Here is a 23021-nt window from a genome sequence, read left to right on the forward strand (position 1 = left end):
TTTGCCAACCATGACGCTTACAGCCCCTGGCAGAATGGTCTCTTCCTCAAGCCATCCCTTTCTTAAAACTTCCTACCACTACCTACCAAGAGTTAGGATGGGCTTCCTTTCCTGCCTTAACATCTCTCATGCCACCACCTTGTCACTTGCAATCTCTCAGATTTTCCCTTCACTCACCAAGAAAGTTTATTCCATGCCATGTTTATTTTTATTTATTTATTTTTTTTATTTATTTACGATAGTCACAGAGAGAGAGAGAGGGAGAGACACAGGCAGAGGGAGAAGCAGGCTCCATGCACCGGGAGCCCGACGTGGGATTCGATCCCGGGTCACCAGGATCACGCCCTGAGCCAAAGGCAGGCGCTAAACCGCTGCACCACCCAGGGATCCCCATGCCATGTTTATTTTAAAATATCTTCCTTTGATTTTTCTTTTGAGGCAATATCCCATTTTGCACCACATTTGCCTCCTTCCCCTACGATCCCTAACTTTACTCATTGTCGCTGAATTCCTATTCTCTGATAGCTTTCCTAACTGGAAGACTTTATCATTTCTTCCTAAATGCCAGACATGACTTCCATTTTCTCAGAAGGCCAAAAAATACACAATTATTTTGCTTTAATAGGCAAATACTATAGATATCTGTTAAATGTTAGTTCAGCTGCATTAAGTCTGTATATATATAATGAGTGCTAAAGAGGAGAGATGATCTCATCTACTTTGTCTATATTGAGTGTGGCAAGATATATACAGATAATTTATAAACTTATGTTTGAGCATGGGAAAAAATTAAATATCTTTAGCTCTGACATGAATCATGTATTTCCATCCTTGATTACAAAATAATGACATACACCCACTTATTACACCAAAGTTTAAATACTCATCAAAATATTTAAATACAAGGAAAAAAACGTGGCTATTTCACATTGAAATCATTATGTCATCCATATCTAGTTTAAAGTACTTATTCAAGTAAGGCCGTGAAATGCTGAAGAGAAGAGAGGCACAGTGGAGGAAAGGAAAGGAAAGGAAAGGAAAGGAAAGGAAAGGAAAGGAAAGGAAAGGAAAGGAAAGGAAAGGAAAGAGGGAGAAAACAAAAATAGCTTTTAAAATTCTGAGTAAATGATTCTGTGAATAGTGGCATTTACTGTGAGAAACTTCCACACACAAATCCTGAATTGTGCCTTTGAATTTTAAAAAGCATCTTTGTTTTGCACATTTCTGAAAACATTTCCAGCTTGAAGTTTCTTTCTGACTTCATACCCAAATTATTAACACCCTATTACATGTAATATACTACATCTATTCTCCCTTTCTAATAACAACCACATTATTTTAGACAAATTATGTCTATAAAAGCAAGTATTCATTTTTTTATTACAAATATACCCAAATTTCCACATGTAGGAGGGTATAATGCCCATGGAAAGCACTATGCTTATTCTAAGAATACAGCCACTTCTCAAAATAGCTCTAGAGTTTTTTGTAATCATCTTGGGTTGGTAAGCCACAGAGGAAAACCAATCTTGTTACTTTACAGAGCTCTCATTTTTTATATACATAAAAGTGGCATTACTCACCTGATTCAATCAATGTGACTTCAAATTACATTTTTGGATGCATTTAAGAATAAAATTTACCTCAAAAGGCAAAGATTTTGTACTATGCAAGTAATTTCTTTTTAATGTGAAAGTACTCTGAGAACGGCATCTCCAAAATGATTAGAGACAAAAGTAGCAAGTGAGAGTAAGGGTAAGGTATAATTTTGGTACACAGTTTTCAACAGCCACATTTCTTTATGTTCATACTTCTACTTGCCCTTCAGATGGTCGATTTTATGGCAACAAGACACAATTTCAAAATTCTAAAATGGTTTAAAATGGGATATGAGTATAAAATTTCCCACAAAGATTACAGGGACATGGGATGGGAGGGAAGTACACCAGAGTGTGTAAAGATAAGAATTTTTCGTTCCTAACCTAAGCAGCCAAAGCATGTCTCAAAGGTGCAAGTTCTAAAATCTCAAGTTTTGTTGAATGCTGGTGATTTAGAGGGCCCTTCAAGTAATCCTGAAGATCTCCATTCTTTCCTGAAACTCTGTATTTAGACAAATCCTGGTGGCATTCAATGATTTTTGTTTGTTCATTTCACAGTGTGATACCTGTAATATGAGCTTAGCGGTAATTGTGAATTCTATTTTTGTCGTTTTTTGGCACTTACAGTTCACAATGCTTGGTTGTGTGGTTTGATATTGTTTTAATGTTTGCATTTTACATTTGGCACTTTTGAAGAAGGGCGGCACATTGTCTCCTATGTTGTTTGGGGGAAGTGGTAAAAGCCTCCCCCTTTGTCTCTTTCTCTCTTTTTTTTTTTTAATGTTTGGCTTCATGAAATACACGATTCTCCCCCGGAATCCTGCATCATTAAACGCAGCAGGTGGAAAATTTGCCTTCACCAGCTACGCATCGCGAGCCTTCTTAGAGGCTGGTATCCCCGCCTTCAGACTTCGGCTGCTCGACCGCTGCAGCCACAGGCCCTGGGGGACCCTCCCTGCAAAAAAGCAGGACGGGGTTCTTTCGCGCCCACATGGCCACATCCCCCCCCATCCCGCTGGCAGGGCTGGAAGATGACCTCCCCCTGCGAGCTCGCAGCCGGTTGGCACCGCGGTTTCCAAGGCGATTCCGGCTCCGGGCCCGCAGAGCTGGGCCCTGGCTGGGCAGGAAGGCGGCCGCGTTCCCAGTCCGGTAGCCCTCTTCCCGGCTGCGTCCCAGGAGCACGGCAATGCTGGGGTTGCGCACGGCATAGATGACAGGGTTGATGGCCCCGTTGGCGCAGGTCAGCCAGACGGCCGCCACGTGGAGGGGCGAGGGGGCCTGCGCCGCCGGGGCCTGGCGGGCCGCGGCCAGCAGCACCAGGCAGCAGTGGGGCCCCCAGCAGCAGACGACCAAGACGATCATGACGAGCACGGCGGCGGCCGTGCGCACCTCGCGGAAGAAGCGCAGCACGCGCGCGTACGTGGTCAGGGGCCGCACGCGCACGTCCGACCGGCGCAGCGCCTTGCAGATGTGGTAGTGGCAGAAGCCCATGAGCAGGAAGGGCAGCAGGTAGCAGGCCACCACCAGCCCCACGCTGTAGGCCGCGCCCAGCTGCGCGGGGTCCGGGGACGCCCGGTACAGGCAGCCGTGGAAGCTCTGCGCCGCGGGGGGCGCGCGGGGCGCGGGGGGCGCGGGGGGCGCGCGGGGCGCGCGGAGCAGCTCCCAGGGCAGGGAGAAGCCCAGGGCCGCCAGCCAGGCGCCCGCCAGCAGCTGCAGCGCGCGGCGGCGACCGAGCTTCTCCCGCGGCGGCCGCACGATGGCGCAGTAGCGGTCCAGCGAGACGAGGGCCACGCTGAGCGTGGAAACGATGCCGAAGCACGAGCTGAAGAAACGGCTGGCGGCGCACAAGCCGCGCCAGGGCCCCGCGGCGGCCGAGCCCCCCGGCGGCGTGAAAAGGTCCAGGAAGGCGGCGGGCAGGCAGAGCAGCGCCGTGAGCAGATCCGACAGGGACAGGGAGAGGATGAAGGCGTTGGTGACGGTGCGGAGCTGCCGGTGCTTCACGATCACCGCCATCACCGCGCAGTTGCCCAGGCTAGACAGCAGGAAGATGAGCAGGAGCACGAGCGCCTGGGCCGCCACCGCCGCCCCGTGCGACAGCAGCGGCGCCGCCGCCTCGGGGCCCGGCGGGGGCCTCCCCGCCGCCCGGGGCCCGCCGCCCCCGCCGCCCCCGCCGCCCGCCCAGGCGCCCGTGCTGTCGGCCCCGCTCCCGTCGCTCTGGTTCCCCAGCGCCGCGGTGCTCAAGGAGAGCACGGCGGCAGCCGTCGCGGCGGAGGAAGTCCCGCCAGGTGCGCCGACCGCGGAGGGGACGCCGGGGGGTGGGCTGCCCGACAAGGCCATCCCCGCGGGCGGGCGGACCGGCGGCGGCCGCTCCTCCATGGGGCCCCGCGGCGGCCGCGGCGGCGTTCATCCCGCACCGGGGGAGGCGGCCGCCAGCCCGCGGGGGGGGGGGCGGCGGGGGCTCGGCCTGGGGCTCGGGCCGCAGGCCTCTGCCGGGAGTCGGGCTCGGCGGGCGCCGGGGACCCGGCGGTGCTCTGACGTGGCGTCCAGGCGTTGCCCGGGGAACGGTGTTTACGCAGGAGCGCGGGGCGGGCCGCCGACCCAGGGCCCCCGAGACGCCCGCCCGCCGCGTCCGCTCCGCGAGCTTCGCCAGCCAGCGGGGCGGGGGCGGGGCGGGGCGGGGCCCCAGAGGGGACCAGGCTCCCTCCAGAGGACCCTCCAGAGGGCCAGGAAGAGCGGGACCCGCCGTCATATAAATGACCGCATTCGACAAGGGTTCACTCTCCATCCGTCTCGTTGGTTACAGATGTCCTACAAGGAGGCCTCTGTTGGGGACCTCGTGCTTCCTGCTGACGTTTCTGGCACCTGCAGGCAGGCAGGAAAGCCGTCTAGAACCCGAAGTGAAAAACAGTCCAGATCCGGAGATTTCAACTCTAGGGGCAGGATAATACAAACCAGGTGTTCTCAAACTGGAGCGTGCAACAGCGTCAGGTAGAGGGGGCTTGTTAAAATACAAGCGACTGGGTCTAGAGGGATCCCTGGGTGGCTCAGCAGTTTAGCGCCTGCCTTTGGCCCAGGGCGTGATCCTGGAGACCCAGGATCAGGATCGAGTCCCACCTCGGGCTCCCTGCATGGAGCCTGGTTCTCCCTCTGCCTGTGTCTCTGCCCACCCCCACCTCTCTGTGTCTCTCATGAGTAAATAGAGTTTTAAAAATCTTTAAAAAATAAAAATAAAAAAAGTGACTGGGCCTAGCCCAAGTTTCAGGTTCAGTAGGTCTGGGGTCCTGTCCAGTATTTAAATTTCTAACAAGTTTATAGGTAGTGGTGATGATGTTGCTGGTCTGAGGACCACACTTTGAGAACCACTAAGGTAGTGAGCTTATTAAAGTGCACATTCACCGGTTGACTGCGAGGATTACTGAGGTTGGGCCCATGAATCTAAACAGCACGGGTAATTCTGATACAGTTTCTCTGAGGAGCTAGGATATGGGTCCACGAGGCAGCATCTCATCTTGTTTTCAAGGGCCTAGACCTTAGGACCATTACTGGTTCACACATGGGGCCAGGAGGGTGGAGAGCCACTGGTTCCTTGCCCTCCTGGCAGCCTTCCTCAGTCCTCTGGAATGTAGTATGTTCTGGGTCTAAACTACTACCAGCCAGGGAGTCACCACTGATGCAGCTCCTGGTATCTGGCTGGGAGATTCAGGAACAGAAAAGGTCCCACCTGCTCAGGAAAGCTGCATCCCAAGTTTCTGAGCATAGCCTCTAAAGGGGGAAAATGTGATAAACCCTTACATTCTCTAAAACGGTGGTTTGCAAAATTTGGACCCTACACCAACAGCATTAGCATTACCTGGGACCTTGTTAGAAATGCAGATTCTGAGGCCCTGCCTGAAATCTACTGAATCTGAATTCTGGGGGTGGGGCCCAGCCATATGCCCTGCAAGTGATTCTGATGCACAGTATAGTTTGAGAAACACTGCTCTAAAGAATGACCAGTACATCTGCAGATCTTAGAATGCACTGGTATTAGTGCTTGGGATACTTTAGTAAGGAAAATTATCCTACTTCAGTAAGGAAAATTATTCCTACTTCAGTAAGGAAAATTATCTTACTGGAAATTTGCAGTATGAATAGAAGTTTAAGGTGGCAAACTAATGCATTATAGTATTGCATTATAGGATGTTTAGCAGTGTCTCTAGCCTCTACCCACAACATGGCAGTAGTGACAAAAATGTCCCTGAGGAAGAGAGGATGACCACAACCAAGAACCACTGAATTAAGATGAAAATATATAATAGATGAATTTATTTAGCAAATCTCTGTGCTAGGTTTTCAGAGATAACAAGGATCTCAGCCCAAAGAAGCTTACAGTTTTAGGCAAACACAAATATATTACAATATCATAGGTGTTGTTAAAAAAATATAATGAAATTCTATTGAGGTGACTGACTTTTCTTCGGGTAGCTGATGAAGACTTCACACAAGTGGTGACATTGGACTCTCCAAAAAGAGAAGACAGGGAAGGACATTTGATTCCCGTACAAAGTCTGAAGGTCATTGCCTGAGTACCTGACTCTTGGGTGCTGGTGAGTGAGGTTAGGGAGTGAAGAGAAATAAATCATAAAATGATAAATGATAAAGGTTGATTGGCACGCTCTTACAAACACTTCATATGCCACGTTACAGATTGAACTACATTGGGGCGGATAGGGTGCTGGCACTAGCCATTGATCAATAGGAGTTGGAAGCATGGGAAGGCCATGGTCAGGTATGGTTCAGAAAGACAAGAGGGACCTCACACACTCCTAGTTTTCTGCCTGCCCTGTTTGCCTCAATGCCCCCTGCCTGTTCACCCCCCATCATCGGCCTCTAAATGTTAGAGTCCATCAAGGCCTGGTCCTCGGCAGCTCTGAACTGCCTCCCTCATCCTACACCCAGAGTTTGAAAATTATATATTCATAATTCCATATTATATCTCTTGCCTAAGCCCTATTGCTTTTTACTTTTTAAAAAGATTTTATTTATTTATTAGAGACAGAGAGACAGGCAGAGGGAGAAGCAGGCTCCATTCAGGGAGCCCAATGTGGGACTTGATCCCGGGTCTCCAGGATCACGCCCTGGGCCGAAGGCGGTGTTAAACTGCTAAGCCACCAGGGCTGCCTACCCTATTGCTTGTTATGTGGCATCTTCCCTGGATGTGCAAAAGTACCCAAACTCAACATGACCAAAATGGAACTCATGATCCACTTTTCCTAAAAACCCTTGGTCCTCAACGTTTTGTATCTCTGAAAATGGCCCTATCTTCTATCAGGCTTATACGGCGAAAACTTAGAATCCTTTCTACCTTAATTCCTCTTCCTCACCATAGGAGAATCTGGCAACAAGGAGACCAGTTAAGAAAAGTCACTGTAATACCCAGAGGAGAAATGACAAGACTCTGAATTAAGGCATAGTGAAGAAGGAGAAAAGATTTTAAGGAGGTAGTATATGGACTAGTGTCTTTGGATATAAGCAATATAAACAGGGCACTATCTCACTTAAGCAAAAAAGGCATTTATTGGAAGGATAGAGGGCATTCAAATTACAAAAGAAAAATCTAACTGCTAGCCTCAAGAACAAGAGAAATCAGAGCAGAGATAGCAGGTAGAGATGCAGAAACTAATTGAAGGTGATCTCTTTAAAGCACTATTGGACTAAGTCTACTTCAGCCATTTTTCAGACTTTCTGTCATTTCTCTCAAGATCCCAGGTCCAGCGAGAAAGAATCTGGCCATCCCAGCTAAGGCTGCATGCAAGAGATGGGTAGTTTTCCACAGGAAAAAGTGAGTGTTGTTGGCTAAAGTTAGGGAAAGAGAATGATGCCTGCTGAATTCACAGACATCTGCAGAAAGACAAAAGGGCATGAGCAAGGAGCCAAGGATAAATCGTGAGTTCCTGGCCTGAGAGCTGGGGGTACCATTCATCGGGGCAGAGAATACAGGAGGTGGGGCACATTTTAGGAGGCGGATGAGTTTGACTTGCCCACCAAGTAGTGGACCTGCAGTATGGCTCTAGACCTTAGAATTTAGAGATTTGGAAGTTGTCAGCCTCTCTCTAAAAGCATGGGCATGAATGTGATGGTAGGGACAGGGTGTTGAGTGAAGAGGGAGAAGAACCCTGGGTGGAATGTGAGGGGGTAGAGAAAAATTAAAAAGCAGGTAAAGGGAGAAAAGCCAGGCAGATGAGTGAAATATTTAATGAGGCATACAGGCCAATTGAGAAGTCAGAGGACTTGTGTTTTGGATTTTCATTTTGTTTTGCTTTTCAAAGTAAGGTCATTTTCTCAGCCTCTTCTCAGGAAAGTTGCTGTGACCATGAGGTCACCTCTAGGCGGAGAGTTAATAGGCTCCTCATGTCTTTTAGAGTGAAAAGAAGGCTCATCTGTAAAGCTTAGATCCAAATGGGTAAAATAAATTGGTTAAAGAAGTTTTGCTACTCAGATGCAGTCCTACCGGTAACATCAGCATCACCTGGGAGCTTGCTAGAACTGCCCCCTCCCTGCCCAGCCCCAGACCTAATAAATGTGAATATAGTTTAAGATCCCCAAGTAATTCATACCCACATGTATGAGGCACATCATCCTAAGGAGGGATGGCATGGAATTTGTGGGTTTTAGGAGTTGAAGAGGAGGGTGCCCCAACTCTTATGGAGTCTCTAGAGAACTTGGAGCAAAACTCATTGCAACTTGATGGTGATGAGGGGATGGCCCTGGGCCCACCCAGTTGCAGCACTGGTGGGTACTAATGAAGACTGGGTACTAATCTAGTGACCTGAGAGCTTCAGTGTTTCTGTGACTGACCCAGCACCAAGGGCACGGAGGTGCTTGCTCTAAAATGTACCACACTTCCCTGCCAGGAGTGTGCGGCAGCACCCACCATGCATTGGGTAAAAACTCAGGTGACTGTAAGATCTGGCAGTTAGGTAGGTCAGGCATAATTTCCAATGAATAATGAGGTAGAAACCGAATGACAATAGTCAAATAACAAATGGAAGAAAATGTACCCAATGAGCAGAGTGTCAGGAATGTAGAAATTTGACTACAAAGGGAAGGAAACGGGTGACAGCAAACTAGAGAGGGAAGCAGACAAAGGAAGTTTGTGTCATTTTGTTTATGACAAGCACATTTAAGTACCTAGAGCTGAGAGATCAGTGAGGGGAAGCAGGTTGGCTTGAAAAGGGTTAATTGAGGAAAGACCCTTCCAAGGATGGGAAGGGATAATTGTGAGCAGTATTTAGAAGGTAGACTCAAGTAGGGCTTTGTGACTGGTTAGTCACATGGAGGTGGGGGGTGGGGGGAGTTCATTTCCCTAGTGTTGACTCCAAGAGAGATGGTGACATACAGAAGAGATGAATATCACTGCGAGGGTTTCACTCTGGTTTGGATTAGAATTTAGGAAAATATGGGCAATATCTACTTTTTAACATAGATAAGCTATTATGACTTGTGAAATTTGGAGAGAAAATAGTAATTCTGTTTTCATTTTATTTTTTAAAGATTTCATTTATTTACTCATGAAAGACACACAGAGAGACAGAGAGAGGCAGAGACACAGGCAGAGGGAGAAGCAGGCTCCATGCAGGGAGCCCAATGTGGGACTCAATCCCGGGTCTCCAGGAATATGCCCTGGGCTGATAGCAGCACTAAACCACTGAGCCACCTGGGCTGCCCCTGTTTTCATTTTACAAAGAAAGTACAGCAAATCTCCCTAATGTGAACAAAATTTCTTACCCATAGTAAACTAGTGGTAGTGTCATTTTTGAGGATAAATGATACCTTTGCCACAGAATTTTATAGAGAATGAGTGGAAAACATTAGTTTTTGTATAATAGGGAAATCAAGAACATTAACTATAAAGTTACAAAGCTATAACGCTTTCATTTTAGTCTGGTAATTCAATCACAGACTTAATAACTGATGATGAAACCAGTTAAAATTAATTACTTTATTAGCTTCTGTATACTCAGAAAAAAATACTTCATAGGAGTCTACTATTGGGAGCATCACATATTGAATAACTTTTTAATACTTCATTTTATAGTGACTGAAAAATGATCACATTTTATTTATTTATTTTTAAAGATTTTATTTATTTATTTTAGAGAGTACAGGGAAGAGCAGAGGGAGAGAGAAAATCTCAAGCAGACTCCATGCTAAGTGCAGAGCTTGACTCAGGGCTCCATCTCACAAGTGTGAGATTATGACTTGAACTAAAATCAAGAGTAAGACACTTAACTGAGTGATCCAATTTATTTTTAACAGGTTCACAGACAATTAGCTAGCAAAAATTAACAGTTAACATTTATTTCAAGTTTTAAATCTGGCACGTAGTTGATAGTGTATGAGACTCACTCTACTGTAGTTATTCATTGATTCCCACTGTGTTTATAATGCAGTAATGACACAATCCCTTTTATAAGAGCCTTAAAGATATAACAAACGTCTGATTATTCATTGGTCTTCTCACAGCTTATGGCACTTCAGTTACCTTGGAGTAGGAGCTGGACTTTGCAGCCCACAGAACATCCTGGCAGCAGCTGTAAGTGACATCTATCCAAAGAAGCTGAGCCACCCCAATTCTTCCCAGGCTATGTATGCTAAATGTTGAGTACCTTATAATAATCCATCCTCCTTACATCCTGCCCATGTTGGATGTACATGACATCCTATGTACAGGATAGGATGTATTTGACTCAAAAACTGGAAGACTAAAATAATGAACTTGTAAGAGTCATTGTTATGAGGGCTACAATTCAAACTATTATTCAAAGAGCGTCTAAAACAAACTATTATAAAAGTGGCATAGTGTAATATTTAAAAAGTAACGGGACTAAGGTATGAATTTTACCTGATATGTTAATAACTACAAAAATATTCTGAATTTTAAGCATTTTAAAAGCTAGACCTAAGTGGCATTTATACCAATTACATGTGCACGTATAATGATTATATTTAGTCACAGCATAATATTTTCGAAAGAAATCATACAGTTTTATATCATTTTCCACATCATTCAGAAAAAGCCCTGAAAAGCTTGAAGAAGTCACTTGAGAAGGAATCCATCCCTCAGAGGGTCATCATCTTCCACTATAAAACTTGCTGTACCTGTGTAATGGGCTTGTCCAGAGACTTCCACGATGACAGCTTTAAAATCCCCACATTTTGCTTCCTGAGAAAAGATGAAAGGAGTATAATATCAAAATACTGCACTCATGTTCTGTCTGGCCCAAAAGTCATCATCATCTTGAATTCTACCATTTTAAAGAAAACTCAAGGGTGGATCTTGTAGGTAATGGAAGGTTTTTAGGGAAAGTGACATGATCAGGTTTGTGTTTAGCTAAGTTTAGCTGTAAAATGAGAATAAATCTGAGAGGAAAGCAATTAGAAACCTAGAAACTTCTTCAGAGGTAACCTTCATTCATTGACTGACTCTAGAGTCATGAGGACAGATTGCAGGATTGGTTGGCCCAGGGACTAGCATGTGTGGGAGGTGAGGAGGAAGAATGGGCTCAGCATGGGCACAGCTCCTAGTTGGGAAGTGAGGCAGGTACTGCCATTAATCAAGATAGGAAATGAGACGGGAGGAGCATGTTCAGGGGGAAGGAAGAACTTTATAACAGTCATTTTGAGATGAGTTTGGTGGGCAGTTGGGAATATGAGCGTTAGACTCAGGAGAGAGGCACACAGTAGGCATGGGAGGGATGAAGGTTTGGGAGTCATCATCGGGGTGGTTGGGAGTGGGTCGAAGCCTCACAAGCGGGTGAAATTGCCCACTGGCATCAAAATACAGATGAAATGAGGAGGAAACTAAGGCTGAAATGCTGGGGACCCATAAGTGGAAGGACAGGGACAGGGAGCGGGGCAGGGGAAGAGACTGAGAAGGTACCATCCAAGAGCTTGGAAGAGTCTGGGCAGAGAGGGAGGGCACGTGGTGGTGTGAAGCTGTCCCGTCAAGTAGGATTATTAACTATAAAAGAAGTAACTTCAAATCTTATTTACAGAGTATCCTTTTATTTCTTAATATTTTAAAAGATTTATTTATTAGAGAGAGAGAGAGAGAGAGAGAGAGCGCACTTGAGTTTGAGTGGGGGAGGGACAGATGGAAAGGGAGAGAAGCAGACTCCCTGCTGAGAGCATGGAGCCTGGAGGGGCTCACAACCTGAGATCATGACCTGAGCTGAAACCAAGAGTCTGATGCTCAACTGAGTCACCAAGGTGCCCCTCATTTCCTAAGTTTTAAACATGAGGTTAACTAAATCTTATGATTAAATGTCAGTTACTAGATTAGGAAACTGGGTTGGGTTGTCACCTATCATGTAGCCTCTGGAGAGCTCCATGGTACACTCATGTGACAATGCAAGTGAAAAACAAATGTCTTAATGTTAATGCATACCAAGTTTTGACCTTGTGGACCTTTGGAAAGGACCTTAGGGACGCCCACAGTTTCCTATCCACAGTTGTAGCTGATCAGAAGTTTTTACAGGCCTGCTTTAAAGTTTTCTTCTCAGAGCTGAGTGAAACTTACTGAACACCCAACTCAGACCTCTTCAGTTTCCAAAGTAACACACAAATAAGAAGCTAAGGGTGTCACTCACCCTCACCGCCTTCCCTGTGAATACTGAGCCAGTTGCACTGCTTTTAAAGGCTCTGGTCTGGTTCAGTTCTAGAAGGCCTTTGTGATACTGTAAGGCAATTCGGGCTGTCACTCCTGAGCCAGTAGGACTTCTGTCAACCTGTTTCAGAATAAATGAAGATAAGAGTGTTCACAGTGTTCCAGGTCTGTACTCTGGCTTTTGTCCCAAACATTACAGTTTTAATACCTGTTCATCTGCAAACACACAGATGTTGGTGGTTGGTTCCTCACTATAAGTGTCTTTTCCATCTGTTAATATAGTTCCGTACAGAAAGGAAAGGTCTTCACTCTCAGGATGATTAATTTTAAACTACAAATAATAACAAAAAAAGTATCATATATAAATTGTCTTGTAAAATTACATGTAAAATAAATATTTTGATTCAAACATTTTTATAAATAATGTAGATGGGGGCACTCTTAGGCTTAACTTTTAACTCTCATTTTAAAAATACCTTTTGAGTCAAGGCAGTAAATGATGTCTTTGTCTAGATAAATAGACATGGTTTTATTGAAGTTATGATTCTTTTCAAACTTTAAGTCCTTTCTAAGGAATTTGTCCTGTATATAGCCTCTACTAAAGGAACAGTCCTATTTTATACACATACACACTCCAAATGCTCACACTCTTTGAAGCACTGACCCCCAGGATGATTAAGCTACAGACTGGCCATGCTGCTCAAATAGGAGAGGCGATGGCAGTCATACGCTCACTTTCAGGAGCTTGAAGGGGATAAGGTAGAGGAATCAGACCGTGAACATCTAGAGACAGTCTGATCAGATTTAATGAAATCTATTTTGTGATTTATAATTGACATTTGTTATTTGCAAGTTTTGCAGAATGACCACATAAAGCAAAGCATATGTGTTTCAAATTAGTGAAATACTTTTTGATACATTTTCTATGTGTGAATAACCACAAATTATACTACTATGTATATAATTAAAGTTAAGTTATTTATTGACCATTTATTATAGGCAGGCACTATTCTAAGTCCTTTGCACATAGGACTCCCAGATAGTCTTGCTATAGAGCCCAAGATTGTAACCAGTACCTTGCTTTTAGTACTATTAATAATTTAAATATATAGATATTTAACTTTTCTGTGTAGACATGTAATTTATATTTCTTCTCTGCCACAGAGGAGAGCACTTGTTATGAAAGCAGTGTTTGTACTGACCTGAGCTTTGACTGCTTCTGTCACTGTGCTCGCAGCAGCCACAAGGTCCCTTGTCTTTGCAGAACAAACGTCAAGGCCTAACTTTTCAGCACTAACAAATGCATAAAATGCCCCACCATATGCAATGTCTACCGCCATCTTTCCATAACCAGGAACATCCACTAAGAGATCTAAAAAAGATATGTTTGAAAATAAGTTTGTTTATAGTATTTTGGCAATACGATGCACAGCATTTTTAATATGTGTATTTTGGTGGAGGGACACTTTTTCCTATCATAAAAAGGAATGAAGCACAACTTCATTTTTAAAATGAGAAAACATCAAATGATAATAGATCTTTAGCTGAGTGCATTGATTTTTAACTTAATGATGCTTGTGTAAGTTTTAGAACATCTAATGCCATGTTTTTCTTAAATCATATATACTTATTTTGTTAACTACTCGGAAGGTCTTTGCTAGGAAACCTCATAGAGGCAGAGAGAAAGAAATCCTGGGACATCAAGCTGTGAAAACTATGAAGGAAATTGTAAGTCCACTCTCATACTGCTAGGAATTGTTGAATATAGGATTTTTGATCCTATTCACAAATTGGCTTTCTTCAACTGTAATGTCAAAACAAAGTGAAAAAAAAAAAAAGATTTTTCTGTGTAAGTTATATATACTTATCAGTTCCAGGCTAGCCCAGAGTCCTTTTAACACATGATGTGTCAAAACAGAGCAAGTTTATAATGAAGAAGGTAAAATATGCCTGTAAAAGTAAAAGAGCAACCATGAATGAAACATGCCTTTATCTTGATGCTGGTGCAACATAAAAATCAGACTTAATGAAAGGAGTATGAGGAAGCAGATGGAGATAAGGGGCTGCTGGAAGCTTGGAAAGCTAAGCTAAGTGTGGCTTTGGTGTCTTTGTGTGTAAAATGGAACTGCTATTCACTCCTGAAAGGACTGTTGTGTGAATTCCATGTGATAATGTGTGGGGTGTGCTTGGCACAAATCAGGAGCACATTAATGTTAATAGTTAAGGCCAAAAGTTTAATTTCCAATCGGAATAGGGTTCCTATTTATTTTATTTATTTTATTTTATTATTTTATTTTATTTTATTTTATTTTTTTATTTTATTTTATTATTTTATTATTATTTATTTTATTTTTATTTTATATGAGGGGAGAAAGCACAAGCAGGGTGGAGGGGCAGAGGGTGAGGGAGAAGCAGGCTCCATCCCAAGACCCTGAAGTCCTGACCTGAGCAGAAGGCAGACACTTAACTGAGCCCTAGGCACCCCAGGATAAGGTTCTTAAGAGGATAATTTCATTTGCTAATTACCATATTCTTCTCCCAATTTCATTTATTTAGTTACCATTCAACAAATATTAATTGACTACCTACTGTTCTAGCACTTGAATACAGTAACAAAACTAAGTAGTTTTCATTTTAGCACATTGGAATGGAAATGAACTCAGCAATCATCTGAGGTGGGTACTGTTGTCATCTTCATTTTGTAGATGATGATCTTGAGGCATGGGATCCCTTTCACAAGGTCATCATGATGAAAAGGGGCCAGAGCAGTGACCCTGAACACTATCAGTCTACCCTTTTAGCATTTTTCAAAATAGAGAATTTAGGACTTTTTTTTAATGACTCAGAGTGACCATTACTGCTCACTGACTATTGTATAGTCTCACAGTGATGCTCTCAGTAGCCACTGTGCTTACAGATCGGCTGCCCTGCCCCAACCAGCCCTGAAAAATGATATAGTTGGTGATCCTACTGCTAGCTATCATTTCCCACAAATCTAGAGTGCTTCCAGTCTGCTGCTGGGGTTGCCTAGGAAGAAACAGGATAAACTATTTAAACTGCTGAGATTTCTGAGATGCAATCCTAAACAAACTCCTGTCTATCTCAAGTGCCATTTCCCCCCTCCCCTGCCCCCAATGCAGATATTATGCCATTCTCTACTAGAGGTCAAAGTGCCATCAATTTCTGCAGGAGAATTCTTCATCAACTTGTGTGTTTCAGCTGTCTGAGGTTGCCCTAAGACTGACAAATGCCTGGGCTATTACTGCATCATTCTTGATCAGGCTAATCTAGAATCCAAATCCTCAAGAAAGATCAAGATCTAATAGAATGCTTATAGCAGCATTGTCAACAATAGCTAAGTAATGGAAGGAACCCAATGTCCATCAACTGATGAATGTATAAAGAGGATGTGGTATATTCATACACAATGGAATACTACTTAGCCATCAAAAAGAATGAAATCTTTTTGCAAATGATACCATTTGCAATGATGTGGATAGAGCTAGAGTGTATTATGCTAAGTGAAATCAGTCAAATACAAATACCATATTATTTCACTCATATGTGGAATTTAAGAAACAAAACACATGAACATAGGGGAAAGTTAAAAGAGTAAGGGGCAAACTGTAAGAGACTCTATAGTTAAGTATAGAGAACAGGGTTGGAGGGGAAGTGGTGGATAGGGAGATAGGCTAAATGGGTGATGGGTATTAAGGAGGGCACTTGTGATGAGTGCTGGGTGTTAAATGTAAGTAATGAATCACTGAATTCTACTTCTCAAACAATATTACATCATATGTTATCTAAAATTTAAATAAAAACTTGAAATAAAAAAAAAGATCTAATAGGATGATTTGCATGCATTGAAGACTTATGAGAAGTGATAACCCTATTCCTGAATTGACCAAACTAGCTCCCAGGTCACTTCCAATAATGACTATCTTGGAGAGATCTCCCTCTTTGTAAGGGTTATAGTTATATGCATCCTGTTTTACATGACTAGGCTCTGTGCTAGGGAACCCACCAAAACTTTTTAAAGGGTCAGCACACCTGCAGAACTCTTAACTAGCAACCCTGTATTTCCTGTAGTCTTTCTAGCACTAGGAATGTATTTTTTAAATTGCTAAGTATCTTGCATGCTCTCATTTAATTTCTCACCAAAAACTCAATGAGATAACAAATGAAAAAACATAGGCACATAGAGGTTAGTAATTTTATTAGCTTTAAGGGGTTGTCAGGATTTGGACTCAATGTCTGTTCCTGTTCTTAAAGAGTAAGAGCAGGGGATCCCTGGGTGGCTCAGCGGTTTGGCGCCTACCTTCGGCCTAGGGCGTGATCCTGGGGTCCCGGGATCGAATCCCACGTCAGGCTCCCTGCTTCTCCCTCTGCCTGTGTCTCTGCCTCTCTCTCTCCCCCTATGTCTATCATGAGTGAATTAAAAAAAAAAAAGGCAGCAACATCTGTATGTTCCTAATTTATAAACTGCCTAGTTCATTCATTCTTATTTCTTTCCCAAAGAAGTGGGGAAGGCACTTTTTACAGGTGAGGAAAACAAGATGGGGTTTAGTAACATTTTGGGTTAGTGTCAACTAAGTGTATTCTGAAGCAGCTCATGAACCTTGGTACACTAGCTGTTCTTTGCACTTTCCTTGCCCCGATCAGACTTACCCAACTGTGAAATCTCTAGGAATGTCTGAAAATGGGGGAACAGGCGCTGAATAAGGGAGACACGGAATCCTGTGCTCCTCAAGGCTCAAGATCAAGATGAACTAATCTGCGCGGTAATCGAATTGCACGCCTCGCACAAGTATGCAAGACTAAGGTGCTGACACACACTTGCACTGATTTTGAGTAATCCTTCTATTAATTGCAAAGGCTCGTGGGCGGGTTAATTGCACTGCGTGAGTCCCAAGCCAGACAGTGTGGTTAGTCGCTGGGAGGGTGCCCCCTTTACCTGTGGCCAGCGCGAAGGCTGGGACGCTGTGGAAGCGCACTGGGCCGCGGCTGCGGCCGTGCTCGCATTCCACGAAGGCGGCCACCAGCCCGCACGGGCAGTGGATGTTGACGCGGGCCTCGCGGGCGCCGGCCGGGGGCGCGGGCACCAGCCCGAAGTCGAGGGCGAAGCGGCCCAGCGCCAGCACCGCGTGGCCGCACATGGAGCTGTAGCCCTCGTTGTGCAGGAACAGGACGCCCAAGTGCGCGTCCGGCAACTCGCTAGGCACCAACACGGCCCCGTACATGTCGCGGTGCCCCCGGGGCTCGAACAGGAGCCGCCGTCGCAGGTGGTCAAGGTGCTGGCGCATGTAGCGCCGCTTGGCCAGCAGCGTGGGGCCGGCCACCTCCGGACACCCCGCCAGCACTATGCGCAGGGGCTCGCCGCCGGTGTGCATGTCCACCACCGACAGCGCCGGCGTCCCCGGGCCGTGCGGGGGCAGCCGAGGCACCGCCAGCGGCCTCTCCATCGCCGGCACCGGGAGCCCCGCCACCTGCCCGCCGCGCGTGCGCCCCCGGCCTCCAGCCTGCAGCCCACCCGCCCGCCCGCTCCTCGCGAGAGGGGCGGGGCCTCGGGGCAGCCACGCGGAAGCGCGGGGGCGGGGCTTCGGGTGGTCGCCTGGGTTACCGGGAGGCGGAGCCGCCGAGGCGCCCGTGGCCCGGATGTCCGGCGCTGCTGCCGGCGCGGCTGGTCCCGGAGCTCCTTCGGGGAGACCTGCGAGCGGCCCATGGGTGAGTGTGGCCGCTGAGGTCCCGGGAGGCGTTCGTCTCAGTCCCCGCGCTGGCGACTTGGGCTCTGCCCCGCGGGCGGCCTCGGGATGGCGGCGGGCCCTGGACGTCCCCCGGGGTCGGGGCGGTCCCGGCGGCTCTCGGGCTGCGTGCCGGGACCAAGGCCAGGCCGGTGCTGTTCGGGAGGTCGCTTCAGCCCCTCTGTTTTGGTCTCTTGGTTTAGCGTTGGTGAGGGTTGACTTGAGAATTTGAAGCGCGGGCGTAAGTGCCAACAAACGGGAAAGGAAGCGGAAGCTAATTGCCTGCAGGACTCTTGCCCGCTGCAGCATCAGACCTTAAGTTTAAAGGCCCTTCACCAAGGGACAAGACCGTTGCAAAAAAAAAAAAAAAAAAAAAGCGGGGGGGGGGGGAGGTTCTTAAAATTTTAACCACCCTCCGATAAACGGAAATGGGAGGGGAAATTGAACGGACACGGCGAGTGGCCTGTGCCGAGCCGTTTGGTCTGTGCTGAGCTGTTGTTTTTAGTTTACCATGGTGGTTTTCAGGCCTTGGGCTTTAAGAACTTTAGATTATTCACATTCAGATGTATGTATTCAACATCCACTAAATGCAAAATCCATGTGGAAGAAGCCTCCAATTGTTCAGCTTCTGTCTTCTCAAAAACTCTGAAAATTCATTCTTGTCTATTAGTGGTTTAGGACACAGGTGATTACAATTGATTAAAAATTAAGTGCCAATTAAGGTAAAGAAGCCCATGGGTAAGAAGTCAGAAATGTGGTAAAAGTGAAAATGTTAAACCTGAGACCTTGTAGTCGGTGCTATTTCTGTTGTTTCTCAGCCGCACAAGGAGAAAGAAATCAAAAGCCTACTTGAATTTGAAAGGAGGAAGGGCTTTGTGGACCAAGCGGTCTCTAGTGTGAATTCATGAAGAATTTGGGAAATTATTCAAGAATAGTGAAACGAAAGTTCCTCTCTACTCGCAGGGTCTTCCAGCTGGACTGAAAAATTAAATTTACATGAGACAGATTAACAGGAAGAAAAAAAAAAAAACCTGCCAAGTTTTATTATGTGTGCATGAAGGCCCAAGTATGGTTTTGAGACCTAAAGAACTGACCAAGGCAGGCAATTCTATAATGCATTGTTGACAAAGAGGCAATTAAATTGTGAGGAATTTACAAGAAAAGGAAAACAGGTGTTTGGAATAAGGTAATAGCTTAGTGAAAAAGTAACAGGGCTTTTTTCTGCAGCTTTTTTGACTTTAAAGTCATTAACACTGGTAATAAGGTTGTCTTTTTTATGTCTTAGTATAGGGAGGATATTTTTCACATGGGAGATTTGTTCTCTGCTTTCAGGGGGACAAAGGAGGGCTAAGTGTCCTTGCCCCTCTTGTTTCTTAAGTAACTTTTACTTAAAATGATCAGTATGCCAAAGTGGGACGTTTTGAGAGCCTGCCCTTGGCCCCCACAATAGTCATAAAATGCATAATTTTCTAAATTAATTCACATTTGACCACAGTTGTTTTGGATTTATTCTCCTTTAGGCTGTAGGTTCTTTGAGGGCAGAGACTCTTGTTTGTTGCTCTGTGGATCTTTAGAAATCCCTAGCCATGGAATCTGATATTTAATGATGCACATTTATTGAATGAAGGAAGGAAATCAGATGTCTCTGATGAAAAAAAAGAACTCCTTTAATAACTTCTCTAGGCTCTTATTTTTTTTTTGTAAAGAAGAACTTTATATTTTGTACAAGCCTTGAGAGCAGGGGGTTGATTCTCAGGTAGTTGTTCCCAGATATTGGTCAGAGGCCCAGGGACAGCCTTGATGAAATTTTCACCTGTCCTCAACAAAAATGATAAAATGTAGGACGGTAGAGTAAGCTTTTTGTAAAGGTGAATTTATTTACCTTAAATACATTTACCTCCTATTTTGAAATTATATCTTTTCTGCTTTTCTGGTATTAAAATGTGTTCTATTATGAATGAAGGTGGTATTCTGTGTTTGTGTCTCTGTGTTTGTGTGCACACTTAATGTTCTGACTGGGCAAAATCAGAGGTGGTGATCCTCTATTAGTTTTCTAAATAAAAAATGAAAATGTGAAAGTCTAGACTATCTAATCGAGGGGGACCAGCTGCTGGAGCCATTGGAGACCTAACAGGTTAAGCTTTGAATTCTGGGGGTAGATGCCACTCTGCTGGTTGAGGGGTCTTAATCATTAGGAATAGTGTTAACCACGAGGTTGCAGTGTCACAGTGTAAAAGGAGAAATTTAAGTTTAAAAATAGTTGCATCTTTAAAGACTTTTGTCTAATATGTTTCACTTCTAATTGAACTGTGATGAGATACTTATGCCAAGTTCTTCAGCTGTTAATATATTATTTTTTATAATCACAAAAGATGTTACTTTACTGGCATTTGTTTTTAAAAAGCTGTCGATATTCAACCAGCATGCCTTGGACTTTACTGTGGGAAGACCCTATTATTTAAAAATGGCTCAACTGAAATATATGGAGAATGTGGGGTAAGTCTTAATTTTAACATTTGAATGTTATTTCATTGCTAAATTCTCTTTGCTTTTGAAGTATTTTCAAGTGTAAAATATCTTTTTTCTTCAATGTCCTCATTAATTTATAAAAATGAGGCATTAATAAAATTCTTGTCATATTGATTGTCTATAATACATCTTAATAGTCACAGTTAAGTATTTTTAAAAACATTTTATAATTTTATAGTAATTTTTAATTACTTATTAAGGCTATAGTGCAGAGTCTTGGGCAGTAAGTTAACATTAAAACTCCAGAACTTTTCTCTGCAATTATTTTTAAATAGCATTACTAAGTTTATGATTTAATGTTAGTCAACTATTTTAATAACTTAGCAAAAGGAATTTTTTAAAAGAGTGTTATACAGATGCACCAAATACAATGTAGATTTCTTTTACATGTGCACTTTTTTATTTCTACAAGATGCATATATATATATGTGTGTGTTTATACTGAAATGAAATGTCTTTATAGAATGACTCTGGGATATTAATATTCTAAAATAATATCTGTACATAAAATACTGTTTTTATATTGTAGGTATGTCCGAGAGGACAGAGAACAAATGCACAGAAATATTGTCAGCCTTGCACAGAGTCTCCAGAACTTTATGATTGGCTGTATCTTGGATTTATGGCTATGCTTCCTCTTGTTTTACATTGGTTCTTCATTGAATGGTACTCGGGGAAAAAGAGGTTAGCACTTTCTGTGAATGTATCTGGATGGACTGATGTTAGAATAAGGATAATTTAGAAGATCTTATTAAATAATTTTGCGGTGAACTGTTTTTGCTTTATATTCTGATTACTTCTGACAGTGGCAAGAGAATTTAAATGATAAGGCATGCCTCAGTAATTATAAAGGGAAGTGTCCTTTGTTTTACTCTAAATGATCTGAAGGGTGGGTAGCCCCGGTGGCGCAGCAGCCCAGGGCGTGATCCTGGAGACCCTGGATCGAGTCCCATGTCAGGCTCTGTGCATGGAGCCTGCTTCTCCCTCTGCCTGTGTCTCTGCCTCTCTGTCTCTATGAATAAATAAATAAAATATTTAAAAAAAAAATAAATGATCTGAAGGAATTTTCATTTCTCAATTGCAGTCTTTATGGGTTTTCTACAAAGAATTGATTATGATTACAAACTGTATATTGTAGAACAAATTCTTTGTGATTTGATTTAATACTAGTAATGTATAATGAAGTTAAAATGATTTAGCTGCAACCTAATTATGAAAACTGATACTAAACATTAAGTCAACATGCATTTATTGAGCTCTGTGTTTTATGTTTAGAAGATCGGGGAGGAGGTAAACAAATAACTGATGTGGTTTATAGTCATAATCTTATAGAGAAGACAAGTGTATGTACAACTAATTATAAATCAGTTTTTAAAGTGTATAAATAAAAAGTATATAAAAGCTTTATGAGGGGCACCTGGGTGGCTCAGTGGGCTAGGCATCTGACTCTTAGTTTTGTCTCAGGTCATGATCTCAGGGTCATGGGGGCCAGCCCTGCATGTAGGTCTGTGCTCAGTGGGGAGTCTGTTACGAGATTCTCTCTCTCTAAAATAAATCTTTAAAAAAAGCATTATGAAGGGGCAGCCCCGGTGGCGCAGTGGTTTAGCGCCCCCTGCAGCTTAGGGTGTGATCCTGGAGACCCTGGATTGAGTCCCACGTGAGGCTCTCTGCATGGTGCCTGCTTCTCCCTCTGCCTGTGTCTCTGCCTCTCTCTCTCTCTATGTGTGCCTCTATGAATAAAAAAAAAGGGCATTATGAAGAAAATACTCTGGAATCACAAAGAATATAAGAGATAAATTGTGCCTGGTGGGATGTGAAAGACTTCAAAAGAACATTTTAGGGGCGGCCCCAGTGGCGGCTTAGCGCCGCCTGCAGCCTGAGGTGTGATTCTGGAGACCTGGGATCGAGTCCCACGTCGAGCTCCCTGCATGGAGCCTGCTTCTCCCTCTGCCTGTGTCTCTCATGAATAAATAAATAAAATCTTAAAAAAAAAAACATTTTAGGCAGAGGAAATAGCAGGAACAGTGGCATGGAGGTATGAAATGTGTTGCTGTATCGAAGGTGGGATTGGAAGTAGTCTGGGTTGGTCAGTATGGATGGCTCATCAGAGAAGGGTAATAAACAGGAGAGTGGGAAAAGTAGATTGAGACCAGAATGTGAAAGTATGTTTGTTTATTTAAGAAAGATAGTGTGCTTGCGCGTGCGAGCAGAGGGAGAGATACAAGCCGACTCCGCACTGAGTGTGGAGCTTGATGGCAGGGCATCATCCCTGAGATCATGATGTGAGCCAAAACCAAGAGTCAGTGGCCTAAAAGACTGAGCCACTCAGGTGCCTCCAGAATGTGAAGGTTCAAGGAAGTGAAAAAGTTTATACTGGGATTGAGGAGCTAAATTAGTATCTTCTCAGTATCTTTCTGCTTTAGGTCCTTTCCCTTTCACCACCTCTTCTCTGCCTCAGATGCTCTCTTCTCCTTCTGACTACAACTTTTTACCTAGCTGCTTTTT

General features: G+C 44.2%; 3 protein-coding genes across 6 annotated transcripts in view; 1 reads left to right on the forward strand and 2 right to left on the reverse strand.

Moving 5' to 3' along the window:
* Nucleotides 1-2255: 2255 nt before the first annotated feature.
* GPR135 (G protein-coupled receptor 135) lies at nt 2256-4092 on the reverse strand. The gene has a single exon (XM_026000519.2). It carries the CDS (start codon nt 3972-3974, stop codon nt 2481-2483), a length of 1494 nt encoding a protein of 497 aa, XP_025856304.2. The 5' UTR covers nt 3975-4092; the 3' UTR covers nt 2256-2480.
* Nucleotides 3807-23021, forward strand: part of JKAMP (JNK1/MAPK8 associated membrane protein) — a 40904-nt gene continuing 21689 nt past the window's right edge. The window contains exons 1-3 of one of the 4 annotated variants that reach the window (XM_072761668.1): nt 3807-3883; nt 20410-20483; nt 21046-21200. In XM_072761668.1, the coding sequence (XP_072617769.1) occupies nt 21139-21200 (62 nt within the window). In that variant the 5' untranslated portion in view covers nt 3807-3883; nt 20410-20483; nt 21046-21138. Of the gene's footprint in view, nt 3884-17802; nt 17971-20391; nt 20484-21045; nt 21201-23021 lie in introns of those variants that run through there. The other 3 variants (XM_072761667.1, XM_026000596.2, XM_026000595.2) reach the window with 3 other exon arrangements.
* On the reverse strand, nt 9866-17770 carry L3HYPDH (trans-L-3-hydroxyproline dehydratase). The gene is made up of 5 exons (XM_026000597.2): nt 17201-17770; nt 13449-13618; nt 12455-12577; nt 12230-12367; nt 9866-10803 (listed from the first exon to the last, which is right to left on the reverse strand). The coding sequence occupies exons 1-5, from the start codon at nt 17706-17708 to the stop codon at nt 10678-10680; spliced, it is 1065 nt and encodes a 354-aa protein (XP_025856382.1). The 5' UTR covers nt 17709-17770; the 3' UTR covers nt 9866-10677.

Source organism: Vulpes vulpes, chromosome 6 (assembly GCF_048418805.1).
Source record: "Vulpes vulpes isolate BD-2025 chromosome 6, VulVul3, whole genome shotgun sequence".
Lineage (NCBI taxonomy): Eukaryota > Metazoa > Chordata > Mammalia > Carnivora > Canidae > Vulpes > Vulpes vulpes.

Bases quoted from the DNA above. Each gene is read 5' to 3' on its own strand.
- GPR135 (XM_026000519.2), bottom strand. From the start codon at position 3,974: ATGGAGGAGCGGCCGCCGCCGGTCCGCCCGCCCGCGGGGATGGCCTTG.
- L3HYPDH (XM_026000597.2), bottom strand. From the start codon at position 17,708: ATGGAGAGGCCGCTGGCGGTGCCTCGGCTGCCCCCGCACGGCCCGGGG. The intron at 12,578-13,448 runs GTCAGTACAAAC...TATTATTTGTAG, and splicing joins CAGAAGCAGTCAAAGCTCAG to TTTAAAATTAATCATCCTGA. The intron at 12,368-12,454 runs GTATTAAAACTG...ATTCTGAAACAG, and splicing joins GTGTGTTTGCAGATGAACAG to GTTGACAGAAGTCCTACTGG.